This window comes from Tamandua tetradactyla, chromosome 16 (assembly GCF_023851605.1).
Source record: "Tamandua tetradactyla isolate mTamTet1 chromosome 16, mTamTet1.pri, whole genome shotgun sequence".
NCBI lineage: Eukaryota > Metazoa > Chordata > Mammalia > Pilosa > Myrmecophagidae > Tamandua > Tamandua tetradactyla.
The window spans coordinates 43,791,737-43,808,328 of record NC_135342.1 but is presented as its reverse complement, the minus strand read 5'-3'; the positions used below and the strand labels follow the sequence as shown (position 1 = coordinate 43,808,328).

Genomic DNA, 16,592 nt, shown 5'->3' with positions numbered 1-16,592 from the left:
GAGAAATAAATTTGTGAGACTAGCACCATCATCCCTCAAGAGCTCTGTGGTTGCACTTCTCTGTAGGACAGATATTACTGTAGGAACTGCTGTCACTGAGCTGGAATCCTTAAACACAATGGGGATGACAGGATCCCGAGTTGGCAGAAGCCAGGTGGCAGCACTTAATCACCAAAGACAGGGTAGACGTGAGTATTATAATAGACAACAAACTCAAAGGAGACATCAAAATTATATGACACGCAGAGATTTGTGGCATTGGCTAGTAAATCATGGGGTACCTAGATATACAATAGAAGGGCAGTCTACTAAATTCTTGTTGGAGCTGTATAAAGAAAAGAGTTCTAGGTCAAGGGAACAGAAGTCTAACCTGAATTACAAAAACACAGAGTCACGGCCCCTTAACCAATTTCCAGACTTGAAACAGTTTCCAGACCCTGAGCCCCTTGAATGAAGGGGAGGCCAGGTCCCTATGGGGGAGAAACCTGTTACACTGCCACAAATTTATACTGTTAACCTTCCTCTAAGTCTTCCCCAAGGAGACCGACGGCCTTTTACCAGGGTAACTGTGCACTGGGGAAAAGGAAATGATCAGCTATTTCGGGGATTATTAGACACTGGTTCAGAAGTGACATTAATTCCAGGGGACCCAAAACGTCACTCTGGACCACCAGTCAGAGTGGGGGCTTATGGAGGCCAGGTGATCAATGGAGTTTTAGCTCAGGTCCGTCTCACAGTGGGTCCAATGGGCCCCCGGACCCATCCTGTAGTTATTTCCCCAGTTCCGGAATGTATAATTGGCATAGACATACTGAGCAACTGGCAGAATCCCCACGTTGGTTCTCTAACTCGTGCAGTGAGGGCTATTATGGTGGGAAAGGCCAAGTGGAAGCCACTAGAACTGCCCCTACCAAGCAAAATAGTAAATCAAAAGCAATACCGTATTCCTGGAGGGATTGCAGAGATTACTGCCACTCTTAAGGACTTGAAAGATGCAGGGGTGGTGATTCCCACCACATCCCCGTTCAACTCTCCTATTTGGCCTGTGCAGAAAAGAGATGGGTCTTGGAGAATGACAGTGGATTATTGTAAACTCAACCAGGTGGTAACTCCAATTGCAGCTGCTGTTCCAGATGTAGTATCATTGCTTGAGCAAATCAATATGTCCCCTGGTACCTGGTATGCAGCTATTGATCTGGCAAATGCTTTTTTCTCAATAGCTATTAGTAAGGACCACCAGAAACAGTTTGCTTTCAGCTGGCAAGGTCAGCAATATACTTTCACTGTCCTACCTCAGGGGTATATCAACTTTCCAGCCCTATGTCATAATCTTGTTCGCAGAGACCTTGATCGTTTCTCTCTCCCACAAGACATCACACTGGTCCATTATATTGATGATATCATGTTGATTGGACCTAGTAAGCAAGAAGTAGCAACTACTCTAGATTTACTGGTAAGGCATTTGCGTGTCAGAGGATGGGAGATAAATCCAACAAAAATACAGGGGCCTTCCACCTCAGTAAAATTTTTAGGTGTCCAGTGGTGTGGGGCATGTCGAGATATCCCTTCTAAGGTGAAGGATAAATTGCTGCATCTGGCCCCTCCCACAACCAAAAAAGAGGCACAACGCCTAGTGGGTCTTTTTGGATTTTGGCGACAACATACTCCTCATTTGGGTGTGCTACTCCTGCCCATTTATCGAGTGACCAGAAAAGCTGCTAATTTTGAGTGGGGATCTGAACAAGAGAAGGCTCTGCGACAGGTCCAGGCTGCTGTGCAAACTGCTCTGCCACTTGGGCCATATGATCCAGCAGATCCAATGGTGCTGGAAGTGTCAGTGGTAAATAGAGATGCTGTCTGGAGCCTTTGGCAGGCCCCTATAGGAGAATCACAACGCAGACCCTTAGGATTTTGGAGCAAAGCCTTACCATCTGCTGCAGATAACTACTCTCCTTTTGAGAAACAGCTTTTGGCCTGCTACTGGGCCTTAGTAGAGACTGAACGCTTAACCATGGGCCACCAAGTTACCATGAGACCTGAGTTGCCTATCATGAGTTGGGTGTTGTCTGACCCACCAAGCCATAAAGTTGGGTGTGCACAACAGCACTCTATTGTAAAGTGGAAATGGTATATACGAGATAGAGCCAGAGCAGGTCCTGAAGGCACAAGTAAGTTACATGAAGAAGTGGCACAAATGCCCATGGTTTCCACTCCTGCTGCCACATTACCTTCTCTTTCCCAGACCAGAGCTATGGCCTCTTCGGGTGTTCCTTACAGTGAATTGACTGAGGAAGAGAAAACTCGGGCCTGGTTTACAGATGGTTCAGCACGATATGCAGGTACCACCCGAAAGTGGACAGCTGCAGCATTACAACCCCTTTCTGGGGTGTCCTTGAAGGACAGTGGTGAGGGGAAATCCTCCCAGCGGGCAGAACTTCGAGCAGTGCACCTGGTTGTTCATTTTGCTTGGAAGAACTGGCCAGAGGTGCGTTTGTATACTGACTCATGGGCTGCTGCTAATGGCTTGGCTGGATGGTCAGGGACTTGGAAAGACCATAATTGGAAAATTGGTGACAAAGAGGTCTGGGGAAGAAGTATATGGATAGACCTTTCTGAGTGGGCTAAAAACATGAAGATATTTGTGTCCCATGTGAATGCACACCAGAGGGTGACTTCAGCAGAGGAAGATTTTAATAATCAAGTGGATAAGATGACCCGTTCTATGGATACCAGTCAGCCTCTTTCCCCAGCAACTCCTGTTATTGCCCAATGGGCTCATGAACAAAGTGGTCATGGTGGTAGGGATGGAGGTTATGCATGGGCTCAGCAACATGGACTTCCACTCACCAAGGCTGACCTGGCTACAGCCACTGCTGAGTGCCCAATCTGCCAGCAGCAAAGACCCACTCTCAGCCCCCGATATGGCACCATTCCCCGAGGTGACCAGCCAGCTACATGATGGCAGGTTGATTACATTGGACCACTCCCTTCATGGAAGGGGCAGCGATTTGTTCTAACTGGAATAGACACATACTCTGGATATGGGTTTGCTTTCCCTGCACGCAATGCTTCTGCCAAAACTACTATCCGTGGGCTTACAGAATGCCTTATCCATCGTCATGGTATTCCACATAGCATTGCTTCGGATCAAGGAACACACTTAACAGCAAATGAAGTGCGGGAATGGACACATGCTCATGGAATTCTCTGGTCTTACCATGTTCCCCATCATCCAGAAGCTGCTGGATTGATAGAACGGTGGAATGGCCTTTTGAAAACTCAATTACGGTGCCAACTAGGTGGCAAAAACTTGAAAGGCTGGGGTAATGTCCTCCAGGAAGCTGTGTATGCTCTGAATCAGCGTCCACTGTATGGTTCTGTTTCTCCCATAGCCAGGATCCATGGGTCCAGGAACCAAGGGGTGGAAATGGGTGTGGTGCCACTCACTATTACTCCTGGTGACCCACTAGGAAAATTTTTGCTTCCTGTCCCTGCTACCCTGAGTTCTGCTGGTCTACAGGTTTTAGTTCCAAAACGGGGTGTGCTTTCTCCAGGAGAAACAACAGTGATACCACTGAACTGGAAGTTAAGATTGCCACCTGGCCACTTTGGGCTACTTATGCCTCTGGATCAACACACCAAGAAGGGGATTACATTATTGTCTGGGGTAATTGACCCTGACTATCAGAAGGAAGTAGGACTGCAACTACATAATGGAGGTAAAGAAGAGTTTTCTTGGAATATAGGAGATCCCCTGGGGCGTCTATTAGTACTACCATGCCCTGTGATTAAAATCAATGGAAAACTGCAACAACACAATCCAGGCAGGACCACTAATGGCTCTGAGACTTCAGGAATGAAGGTTTGGGTCACCCCACCAGGCAAAGAACCACGGCCAGCTGAAATGCTTGCTGAGGGGAAAGGGAACATGGAATGGGTAGTGGAAGAAGGTAGTGATAAATATGAACTTTGACCACGTGATCAGTTACAGAAACGAGGACTGTAATGCTGTTTTGTTTGTGTTATACTATTTAAGTTGTAAGATATCAAGTTTAAGAATGAATGTTGCCCAAGGATTTGCACGCTATTCTGGAGAGATTTAATGTGTTTCCAGTTATATGCAGGACAGTTGAGTATTGTCAGGTAAAAGAAAAAATGTGTGCTTATTTGTTTTCATTTGGAAATTAAGTATGGTCTAAGGTGATATATATATGTGCCAAGTTGACAAGGGGTGGACTGTCATGGTTAGGGACAGGTGTCAACTTGGCCAAGTTGTGGTACCTGTTCATCTGATTGGGCAAGCGCTGGCCTGTCTGTCGCAGTGAGGACATTTCCTAGGATTAGGTCATGATCACGTCAGGTGCATCCACAGCTGATTCCATTTGTAATCAGCCAAAGGGGCGTGTCTTCTGCAATTAGTGATGCTAAATCCAATCATGGGAAGCCTTTTAAGGAGGACTCAGAGGAGACAGTTTCCATTCCTGCTTTGGTTGGTGAGCCTGTCCTGTGGAGTTCATCCAGGCCATCCATTGGAGTCATCGGCTTCGCAGCCTGCCCTGTGGATTTTGGACTCTGCATTCTTACGGTCACGTGAGACACTTTCATAAATTTTGTATTTGCAAGTGTTCCCTGTTGATTCTGTTTCTCTAGAGAACCCTAACTAATACAGATGGTATGGGCATATTGGAACTAGCTTAATATGGGTGTTATCTTTTCAGTTTTTCTGTATATCTAAAACTGTTCTAAACAAATACGTATCCATAGTTCTTCCAGTGTTGATGAGTGCCATGGGTCAGAGGGACGGGGGACACAGGGAAAGGGAAGGGAGGGCCTTACTGAGAAGACGAGTTTGGAAAGACACCTGGATGGAGGTGAGGGAGTGTGCCCTGTGGATATCTGGGGGGAAGGGAGTTCAAGACAGTGGGAAGAGCAAGGCCCAAGGCCTGGTGTGGAGAGAACAACTAGTAGGCATGCTGGCTGTCGTGGAGGGAGCCCACTGAGAGAATGAAGAAGACAGATGAGAGGACACTGAGAGTATGCAGTCAGACAGATGAGAGGTGTGGCTGATGAGACATAGGTGCGGTGGGGAGGTACAGCCTTTAAGTCCTGGTAGGGATTTTGGTCTTGACCCTGGGACAGATGTGGGCAAAGCTGTAGGTCCTTCTCTATGGTGGAGGACACTTCACCATGGCGACCTTTCATAGGCATTTGAAAGTTACCTCTTGAGGGCATTAGGCTTAAGAGCAGGAATTTGCAAACTCTAACCCTGGGGCCAAGTCCTACCAACAGCCTATTTTTTACAAAACTGTAGAAAGGTGAGCCGCACCCCTTCTCCTTCAATCAAATTGTTATTTCATACATTTGTGATACAGTAATACACTTAAAATTCTTTTGTCATAGGCTGCATTTCATCTGGGTATCCTTTTAAGCTTTCTTAAATTGAAAAATAAAAATATTTTTAATTGTGGTAAAATATAATTACATAAAAATCATTTTAACTTTTATATTAACAATATTGTACACTGTACATTGACAATATTGTTTAACTTCCACCACTATTTCCAGACTGTTTCAATTATCCGAAACCAAGATTCATACTCCTTTAGCAGTAACTCCCCATTTCCCCCTTCCCTCACCTCTGGTGTCTGTTCTGCTTTTTATCTCTGAATTTTCTTATTCTAAACATTTCTTAGAAGAGAAATCATACCATATTTGTCCTTTTGTATCTGGCTTATTTCATTCAACATGATGTCTTCAAGGTTCGTCCTCGTAGCATGTAGCAGCACCACTTCTTTTTTTTTTCCCCTTTTTTTTTATTAATTAAAAAAAAATTAACACAACATTTAGAAATCATTCCGTTCTACATATGCAATCAGTAATTCTTAATATCATCACATAGATGTATGATCATCATTTCTTAGTACATTTGCATCGATTTAGAAAAAGAAATAGTAAGACAAGAGAAAAAGAAATTAAATGATAATATAGAGAAAAAATAAAAATTAAAAATACAAAAAATATATATAAAAAACAAACAACAACAAAAAAAACTATAGCTCAGATGCAGCTTCATTCAGTGTTTTAACATAATTACATTACAATTAGGTAGTATTGCAGCACCACTTCTTTTTACAATTTTTACCACATTTTGTTTATTCATTCTGTTGATGGACACTTGGGTTGCTTCCACCTTATGACTATTGTGAATAATGCTGCTTTAAATATTAGTGTAGAAGTATCTGTCCGAGTCTTTGTTTTCAGTTCTTTGAAGTATATGTCTAGAAGTGGGATTGCCAGGTAATATGGTAATTCTACATTGAACTTTCTGAGGAACTGCCCAACTGTTTTCCACAGCAGCTGTACCAATTTACATTTCCACCAACAATATATTATTGAGGGTTCCTATTTCTCCACTTTCACCAGCAGGTATTTTCAGTTTTTTAATAATAGCCATCCTAGTGGGTGTGAAGTGATAGTTTTAATTTTGCAGTTATCTAATGGCTAATGATTGTAGTTTTAATTTGCATTTATCTAATGGCTAATGATACTGAGCATGTTGAGCTTATTGGTCATTTGAATATTTTCTTTGTAGAAATGTCTTCAAATCTTTGGCCCATTTTAAAATTGAATTGTCTTTTTGATGTTGAATTGTAGGGGTTCTTTATGTATTCTGGATATTAAATTCACATCAAATATGTGGTTTCTAACTACTTTCTCCCATTCTCTAGGTTTTCTTTTCATTTCTTGATAATGTTCTTTGATGTTCAGAAGTTTTTAATTTTGATGAAGTCAAACTATCTATTTTTTTCTTTTGTTGTTTATTCTTATGGTGTAAAATCTAAAAATCTATTGCCTGTTACAAGATCCCGAAGATATCTTCCTATGTTTTCATGCAAATTTTATAGTATTAGCTCTTATATTTAGGTTGTTTATCCATTTTGAATTAATTTTTACTTATAGTGAGAAGTAGGGGTCCGCATTCATTCTTTTGCATGTGACTTTCCTGTTTTCCCAGTACCATTTGTTGAAGAGATTATTCTATCTCTAGTGAATGGACTTGTCACCCTTACTGAAAATCAGCTGGTCATAAATGTGTGGATTTACCTCTGGGCTGTTAGTTCTATTCCATTGGTCTGTGTTATGTCTGTCATTATTCCCATACCAGACTCTTGTAATTATTGAAGCTACATAGTATGTTTTGAAATCAGGAAATGGGAGCCCTCCAGTACTGTTTTTTTTTCTTTGTTTGCAAGATTGTTTTGGTTATTCAGGGCCCATTGTAATTCCATGTGAACTTGAGGATCAGCTTTTCCATTTCTGCAAAAATGGCTGCTGGAAGTACCCCTTACAGGAAGTGTTTAAAAAATTGAAAAAGTGATAAGACATCGAATAGAGACATGAACAAAGCTAATGTGGATAGAACTAAGTTATATCATAAGAACAGGTAAAGGATGATATCATCGATGCTTTAAAACTTCAACTTCTGCGTGAGACTAAAGGGAGAAATGTTTATTTGGTGCAAAATTTATATTTTGGGTAGTTCATTTCCTAATTTAACTTGTATGGTCAATGTAGTTAACACCATAAGTACATGGAATCTTGAATAGGGCATGAGGTTTTGTTGGTTTGTCCCGGTTAGTGTGATGCCCCAATACATACCAGAGTGATTTGGACAGTGAATAAAGATGTATTTGCAAAGTCCCTTTGGGGGGATTGGGGAGAAAGGGGGCAATATTCAACTTGCCCATTTGGAGAATTAATGATAATTCTAGAAAGCAGTGGGGACAACCAAATCAGTGGGTCAAGACCTCGATCTTGGGGGTTGCCCCTATGATACTTATTCCTGCAAAGGATAGGCTAAGCCTATTTAGAATTAAGCCTCCAGAGAACCTCTTTTGTTGCTCAGGTGTGGCATCTACTTCTAAGCTGACATGGTGGGTTAACTTGTTGCCCTCCTCCTCTGCTTGGGATATGACTCCTAGGGGTGTAAACTTCCCTGGCAACGTGGGACAGAAATCCTGGAATGAGATGGAACCCAGCATCAAGGGATTGAGAAAACCTTCTTGACAAAAGGGGGATGAGAGGCATGAGACAAAATAAAGTTTCAGTGGCTGAGAGATTTTAGAGTCGAGAGGTTATACTGGAGGTTATTCTTATGTGTTACTTAGATATCTTTTTAATTTATGGTGTATTGGAGTGGCGGGAGAGAAGTACCTGAAACTGTAGAGCTGTGTTCTAGTAGGCTTGTCTTTTGAAGATGATTGCATAATGATATAGCTTTTACAATGTGACTGTGTGATTGTGAACCTTGTGTCTCATTCTCCTTTTAGTATCTAGGGTATGGATAGATGAGTAAAAAAATATGGCTAAAAAGTAAACATATAATGGGGGAATGAAGGTTAAAATAAATTGGATAGATGGAAATACTAGTGGTCAATGAGAGGGAGGGGTGAGTGGTATGGTATGTGTGAGTTTTTTCTTTTTTTTCTGGAGTGCTGCAGTTGTTCAAAAAAAATGATCATGGTGATGAATGTACAACTGTGTAATGATATTGTGAGCCATTGATTGTATACCATGTATGGAATGTTTGTATGTTAATAATGTTTGCATGTTTGTAAGTTGTTCTGTCAGTACAAATATATTTTTTAAATGGCTGCTGGAGTTTTGATAGGGATTGAGTCAATTTATAGATTGCTTTAGAGGGAGTATTGCCATCTTTTTTTTTGGCATATGCAGGCTCTGGGATTCAAACCCGGGTCTCTGGCCTGGTGGGCGAGAAGTCTATCATGAACTAGCCTTGCACCGCCAGGATTATTGCCATCTTAATATTGTCTTCCAATCCAAGAACATGAGATCATGTCTTTCCAATTATTTAGGTGTTCTTTAATTTCTTTCAATGTTTTGTAGTTTTCAGTGCACATGTTTTTCACCTCCTTGATTAGATTTATCTCTAGGTATTTTATTCTTTTACATACTGTTGTAAGTGGGATTGTTTTCTTGATTTCCTTTCAGATTGTTCATTATTGGTGTATAGAAACCCAGTTGACCTCCCCATATGTTTTAGTTTCTGGGTAACTCAAGCAAATACCAAGCAATTGATTGGTTTAAACAATGGGAATTTATTAGCTCATGGTTATTATTTGGACTAAGAGAAAACTCAAATCAAGGAGTCATCAAGGTGATGCTTTCTTCCCAGAGATAGCTTCTGGGCTGGCTGCTGGCAATCGTTGGTCCTTGACTCATCTAACACATGACAATGCATATGGCAGCCTCTCCTGGCCTCTTCCTTCTCTTCAGAGTTCTGTTGATTTCAGCTTCTGATTGCCTTCTCCTTGGCTTTCTCTCCATCTGTTTGAATTTTCTTTTGCTTATAAAGAACTCCAGTAATAGAATTATTACCCATCCTGATTGAGGTGGGCTGCACCCTAACTGAAGTATCCCATCTAAAGGTCCTACTTATTATGGGTTTACACCCATAAGAATGGATTAAGTTTAAGAACATGTTTTCTGGGGTACGTCAGCACCACACTACCACACCACACCTGGATACACGTGTTTATTTTGTATCCTAAAGCTTTGCTGAATTCTCTATTAGTTCTAATAATTTTCTTGTGGATTCTTTGGTATTTTCTATATATAGGGTCATGGATTAAATTTAAGAACATGATTTTCTGGGGTACATACAGTTTCAAGCCACCACAATAACTTAATATTCCATGTACATATCCTAAGAAAAACAATATTTACTTTACACATAGTTGTCAAGTTCAAGAAATGATACATCGATATAAAGCTTACAGTCTGTAATCCCATATTTTCATATGTCCCAATTTCCTTTTGGTCCTTTTTCTTCTCCATTATTAGGATCCTATCCAGGATGTTGTATTGAATTTGTCATTGTCTGCTTAGTTACTCTTTTTTTTTTTTAATTGAGGAAACATATGTACAACATAAACTTTCCCATTTCAGTCACTCCCAAGCATACTATTCCGTTTGATTAATTACATCACAGCATTGTGCTGTGCTCGCCACCATTCATTACTAGAACATTGCCATCACCCTAAACAGAAATCCTTATCCATTTCCTCTCTCTCCTCCCTTGTACCTGTAATAACCTTTCTCTGTTCTATGAATTTCCATATTCTAGCTATTTCATGTAAGTGGAATCATATAATATCTGTACCTTGGTGTCTGACTTGTTTCACCCAACATGCCCATGCAGTGGCATGTATGAGAACTTCAGCTTCTTTTACTGCTGAGTAATATTCTGTTGTATGTATATATCACATTTCTTTTATCCATTCATCTGTTGAAGTTTTCTTAAGTAGGTTGCTTCTACTTCTGGCTACTGTGAATAATAATAAAACCAATATAAAAATTGGTGTTCAGATGTTTCTCTGAGTCCCTGCTATCAGTTCTTTTGGATATATACCCAGAAGTGGGATTGGAAGGTTGTATGGTAGTTTCATGTTTAATGTTTTGAAGAACTGCCCAGCTGTTTTCCATTGCTGCTGCACCACTTTGTATTTCCACCAACAAGGTATTAAGATTCCTATTTCTCCACATCCTTGCCAACACTTACTTTCCATTTTTGAAAAAGTAGCCATTGTAATGGGTATGAGATACTGTCTTGTGGTTTTGATTCATATTTCCCTCATGGTCAGTAATGTTCAGGATCCTTTCATGTTCTCCTTGGCCACTTGTATATCATTTTGAGAAATGTCTATTCAAGTCCTTTGTCCATATTTTAATTAAGTTGTTTGTTGTTTTTTTTTTTTTTAGTTGAATTGTCAACCCTTTTTAGAGAACTATGGGAGGAAACTGTGACATCTTTTCTGGTTTGAGTTGCTTTCTATTTTTGGAGCCTTGGTTGAAATTTCTCCAGAGGAGTGTTAAAATTCAAATTGTTTTCTCTGAAATTTGAAATTATGATAGAACTTCTAAGAGTTGATTCTTAGAAGTCTTTTTAATTTTAAAATTTATCCCCAAAGGGTTCTACCCGGAGAACTTAATAGATTGGCTGTCTAATAAGTTGAGGTAATTGAGATACAATAGTAAAAAGTTCAAAATAATCATATTGCTGTTACTGGAGCCTTTGGGTAGCATGTATATTTAGAAAACTCTCTAAATTTGAAGTTATGAGTGTTTGGTGGGCTTTCTGTCAGTACTTAAGGTTCTCTTGTATAAAGACATTAGAATGTAAATTATTTCTTACCAACTCAAAAACTTGAAACACATTAAAACCTATTGATATTAAAGAAGGAAAAACAATATGACAGCATTATTTACAATTGCCAAGAGATGGAAACAGCCCAAATGTCCATCAACAGACGAGTGGCTAGACAAGCTGTGGTATATACATACAATGGAATATTATGCAGCTGTAAGACAGAATAAGCTTATGAAATATTTAACAACACGGATGGACCTTATGGACATTATGCTCAATGACATTAGCCAGAAACAAAAGGACAAATACTCTGTGGTTTCCCTGATATGAACTGACGTTAGTGAATAAACTTGGAATATTTTGTTGGCAACAGAGACCATCAGAAAATAGAAATAGGGTAAGATATTGGGTAATTGGAGCTGAAGGGATACAGATTGTGCAACAGTACTGAATGTAAAAACTCAGAAATGGACAGCACAATACTACCTAACTGTAATACAATAATGTTAGTACACTGAATGAAGCTGAATGTGAGAATGATAGAGGGAGGAGGCCTGGGGCACAAATAAAATCAGAAGGAAAGATAGGCAATAAAGACTGAGATGGTATAATCTAGGAATCCCGTTAATGATAACGACTATGCAAATTTAAAAATGTTTTTGCATGAAGAAGAACAAAATTCGATACTGCAGGGTGTTGAAAATCGATGGTAATTCGTATTTTAAAACTTTAACTTATGTGTGAGACTAAAGCAAAAAAATGTTTATTTGGTACAAAATTTATATTTTGACTAGTGCATTTCCTAACATCACTTATGTGGACAGTTTAATTGAACACCATAAGTACATGGAATCTTGAGTGGGGCATGAGATCTTGTAGGTTTGTCCAGAATGATGTCCCGATAAATCTGAAGAGTGATTTAAACAGTGAATAAAAAAGTATTTGCAGAGCCCCCTTGGGGGAATGGCAAGAAAGGGGGAAGATTCAACTTCCCCATGTGGAGAATTCCTGATATCCTCACAAGCAGTGGGGACAACCAAAGCAAGAGACCGAGCCCTCAATCTTAGGCTTTGTTCATATGAAACTTATTCCTGCGAAGGTTAGGCTTTGCTACTTAAAATTACGCCTGAGAGTCACCCCCAAAGAACCTCTTCTGTTGCTCAGATACAGCTTCTCTCTCTCAGCCAACACAAGAAGCAAACTTACTGCCCTCCCCCTCTCCACGTGGAACATGACTCCCAGGAGTGTGGACCTTCCTGGCAATGTGGGACAGAAATCCTAGAATCAGCTGGGACCTAGCATTAAAGAATTGAGAAAACCTTCTCAACCAAAAGAGGGAAGAGCGAAATGAGACAAAATAAAGTGTCAATAGCTGAGAGATTCCAAACAGAGTTGGGAGGTTATTCTGGAGGTTATTCTTAGGCATTAAATAGGTATCACCTTGTTAGTTAAGGCATCACAGAGAGGCTGGAGGGAACTGCCTGAAACTGTAGAGCTGTGTTTCAGTATCCATGTTTCTTGAAGATGATTGTATAATGTTATAGCTTTCAACATTTGTGACTGTGTGATTGCGAGAACCTTGTGTCTGATGTTCCTTTATCTACCTTATCAATAGATGAGTAAAACATATGGATTAAAAATAAATAAATAATAGGGGGGAACAAATGTTTAAATTTAGTAGATTGAAATGCCTAGTAATCAATGAAGGGGGTGGTCAGGGGTATGGTATTATGAATTTTTTTTCTTTTTTCTTTTTATTTCTTTTTGTCAACTGATGCAAATGTTCTAAGAAATGATCATGATGATGAATTTGCAACTATGTGATGATATTGTGAATTACTGATTATATATGTGGAACTGAATGATCATATGTTAAGAATGTTCTTGTTTGTTGTTATATATATATTTTTTTAATTAAAAAAATATATGGACTTAACTATAATGTGCGAACTCTGAGAATTGAATCCTAGGGGGCAGGCTAGTCTCAGCTCATTCTGAGAATGCTGAGTCTCAGCTCATTCCAGGATTTGTGTCCCATGTTGCCAGGAAGGTCCACACTCCTGGGAGTCATGTCTCACGTAGACAGGGGGAGGGCAGTGAGTTTGTTTGTTGTGTTGGTTGGAGAGAGAGAGGCTACATCTGAGCAACAAAAGAGGTTCTCTTGGGGGTATAAGTCCATATTTTTGAGGTGATAATATTTGTCTTTTTATTTCTGGCCTATTTCACTAAACATGCTATCCTCAAGTTTCATTCATCTCCTTGCATGCTTCACATCATCTGTTTTAAAAAGTGTAGTGGTGATGGTAGTGGCTGGTATTACCCAGTTTATATAGTTTTTATAGAGCTTAAGTATAATGTATTATAATGTGTTATATCTGGGATAATATATTCAATTCCTAAAGTATATTTGCAATAAGTTCCATTTTCTATTACCTTGGTTATCCTAGTACTCACTACGTAACTAGGAGAAAAACAGGTTTTAGTGGGTGCCTCCAGTTAGAGGAAAGCCACAGAGAATATGGCAAGATATAGTGGCATTGCTAGGGCTCAGGGTGACCTTGCAATGTTCAGTAATGCACAGACCTTCATTTGGCCACTGGCACTGTACTGGGACTATAACTGAGGCGTGTGTTTGTGGACTACTGAGGCAATTCCTGCTCACGTGTAATTTTTGTGTGCAGCCCATTCTGGAATCCCCAGTCTCCAGGTTACTTAGGAAAATAACAGCAACACGTCACAGCTTCAACAGGGCTGTTTCTCAGGCTTCTGGGATCTTGGTGTGTGCCGCCTGCTCTTCTCAGCACATGGATGGCAAAGATGCTGCCTTTTGGCCTGTGGAATTGTTTGTCCAGCTGGCCTAGGTGCATAAAGAGTGCACAGGGCCTTCCCTCCTAAGGAGAAGTGGGAAGTTACTCATTGATGCCTGGACCAGACTGCTCATTTGATGTCTCTCAGGTTTGGAAGGTTGTCCTTAAATGAGTTTTATGTAGTCAGGCAGTCTGGAACTGGAGGGAAAATGGAAGAGCTGGTGAGGCAGCCTGTTTGTGTGTTGATAGGATTGGGATTAGTTTTTGCCACGTGGGGGTGTCTTGAGGCCTTTTCTCCTCTGCCCAACTTGCTCGGTTCCAAATATCCTGCAGTGTCTCTCCTTAGAGCCGGCCAGCTTTCTTGGCATCATTCAGGTTAGTTGCTAGGAAGCCGAATAAGGCAAATGCAACTTCCTTTTGACTTCCTCACATTGAACCATCTGCTTATTCCTTCTCATGGCCTCCAAACTTGGCTAGAATCATCAAGGAAGGGGTCGAGGGGAGCATCTGTGCTCCTTATTCTTTCTGGAAACGAAATGCTTTCTAATAACTTTAACCCTCTCAGGCCAAATTCTTAATAGGTCTTCTTTAGCTTCTTATTTTCAGCTAACAATTTGGAGCAAGCATTTTCTTCTTAGATTTTGCCCTTTTTTTTTTTTAGATGTAGATTGATTTCAATCATAAGACTCTTAAATGAGGATTGTGATGATGTCCCCGTATGCCAAAATGTATCAGGCATGTGAATATTTGTAACAGTGATCCTAATGGAGGATGTTTCACACTTGGGATTGACACACACAGATCATTTAAGAATTTTCTTTCATGCACTACGTTGTGGAATCAGTGTCAGGTGCATCAAATGTGGCAAATAATTCACAAAAATTTATAGTGATGTTAGTGGAGCATTTAGCAAATAGACGTTTTGAAGAAACAACAACCAGCCCTTGCCTTTTTTTTTTGCTTTTTGCTTACATGATTTTTTTAATTTATCTTTTATTGATATATATTATATATTCACATACCATGTAATCATCCAAAGTACAATCAGTGGTTCATAATATCATCATATAGCTGTGCATTTATCATCACAATTGACCTTTTTTCGCGTGAAAAATAACATATATACTAAAGCAATAAATTTCAAAGCACATCACAACAATTAGTTGTAGAACAGATTTCAGAGTTTGATATGGGTTACGATTCCACAATTTTTGGTTTTTACTTTTAGCTGCTCTAAGATACTGGAGAGTAAAAGAAATATCAATTTAATGATTCAGCACTCATGCTCATTTCATTTGTTAAACCCTACCTTCTCTTTATGACCCCACCGTCACCTTTGACCTTTGATCCCACTCTTTAGGGGTGTTTGGGCTACGTCTATTCTAACTTTTTCATGTTAAAAGGGGCTGTCAATAATATGGGGTAAGGAGATAGAACTAGCTGATGTTCTGTAGAGGCTGGACCCTCTAGGTTTCAGGACTTATCTGGTCCAGGGACCCGTCTGGAGATTTTAAGTTTCTGGAAAGTTATCCTAGTGCTGGAACCTTTGCAGAATCTTATATATTGCACTGGGTGTTCTTTAGGATTGGCTGGAATGGTTTTGGTTGTGATTTGGCAAGTTATAATAGATAGCAGTGTCTAACTGAAGCTTGCATAGTAGTAACCTCCAGAGCAGTCTCTCGACTATTTGAACTCTCTCAGTTACTGATACCTTGTTTATTCCACTTCTTTCCCCCCCTTTTAGTTAGGATGGCATTGTTGATCCCACGGTGCCAGGGCCAGGCTCATCCCTGGGAGTCATCTCCTATACTGCCAGGGAGACTTTCAACCCTGGATGTCAAACAGTTGCTTTTAATAACTACCAAACACCCCCAGCATTACACACATACTTTTAGGTTTAATTCAGTTCAGTAGCTCACATCAGATTCAATATATTAAAGCCTTTTTCTATTGGTGAGTGTCTAATGTTGTTTATTGTGACAGAGCTGTGCCTTCAGTTCTCAACTCTGCAGAAGCACTTGAACAAACTATACAAAAAAAATAGAAATAGGCATTACAAAATATAGTAGAGCTTCTGAAAAAAAACTTCAGAAAAGCTATTGTTCAAGTTTTAAAAATCCAATTTAACTGAAGATTTAATCACCTTTGAGTATACCAGAAGTGTGGAAATTAATGTATGGACTCTGGGAAATAATTCCTTCTTAAGTGTAATTTTATCTTTGTTGTTGTTATTTTTTTTTTTAATTTTTTAGCAGTGAGCCATACAAGCCTTTTCTGCCGACTTCTTATTCTCCCCAAGGGGGCTACTTAAAGGAGGGTGAAGACATGCTAAGGTAAAATTTTATTGTTGTGGCTCAATTTGCTAAAAGCTTTAGAGGTAATTCAGCTGTGTTCTTACTGTGCAGACTTATGTGTTTGTTAAAATTGATGTTATTAATATTTGCCTTTTGGGAAGTCCCTCAGGTCAACATAGTCTTATTAAACTATTCTGCCTTAACTTTTACCCCATCATAGTCATCAGGAAAATGGCAGCTAAATGTACCTGTGGACTAAAAGACCCAGGCCTTTTCTTTCAGGTCTTCTTCAGACATTTGTGGGTTCGTTACCCATTTTGT

At 39.9% G+C, this 16,592-nt stretch overlaps 1 protein-coding gene across 9 annotated transcripts in view; it reads left to right on the top strand.

Annotated features, from left to right (window-relative positions):
* Positions 1-16,592, top strand: part of LOC143659426 (nuclear receptor coactivator 5-like) — an 88,494-nt gene that overhangs the window by 50,221 nt on the left and 21,681 nt on the right. For 5 of the 9 annotated variants that reach the window (XM_077132365.1, XM_077132367.1, XM_077132363.1 and 2 more), the window contains one exon: positions 16,230-16,310. The exons of 1 other annotated variant lie outside the window; for it this stretch is intronic. In XM_077132365.1, coding sequence (XP_076988480.1) covers positions 16,303-16,310 — 8 coding nt within the window. In that variant the 5' untranslated portion in view covers positions 16,230-16,302. The remainder of the gene's footprint in view (positions 1-16,229; positions 16,311-16,592) is intronic. 3 more of the 9 variants (XM_077132368.1, XM_077132366.1, XM_077132364.1) reach the window with 1 other exon arrangement.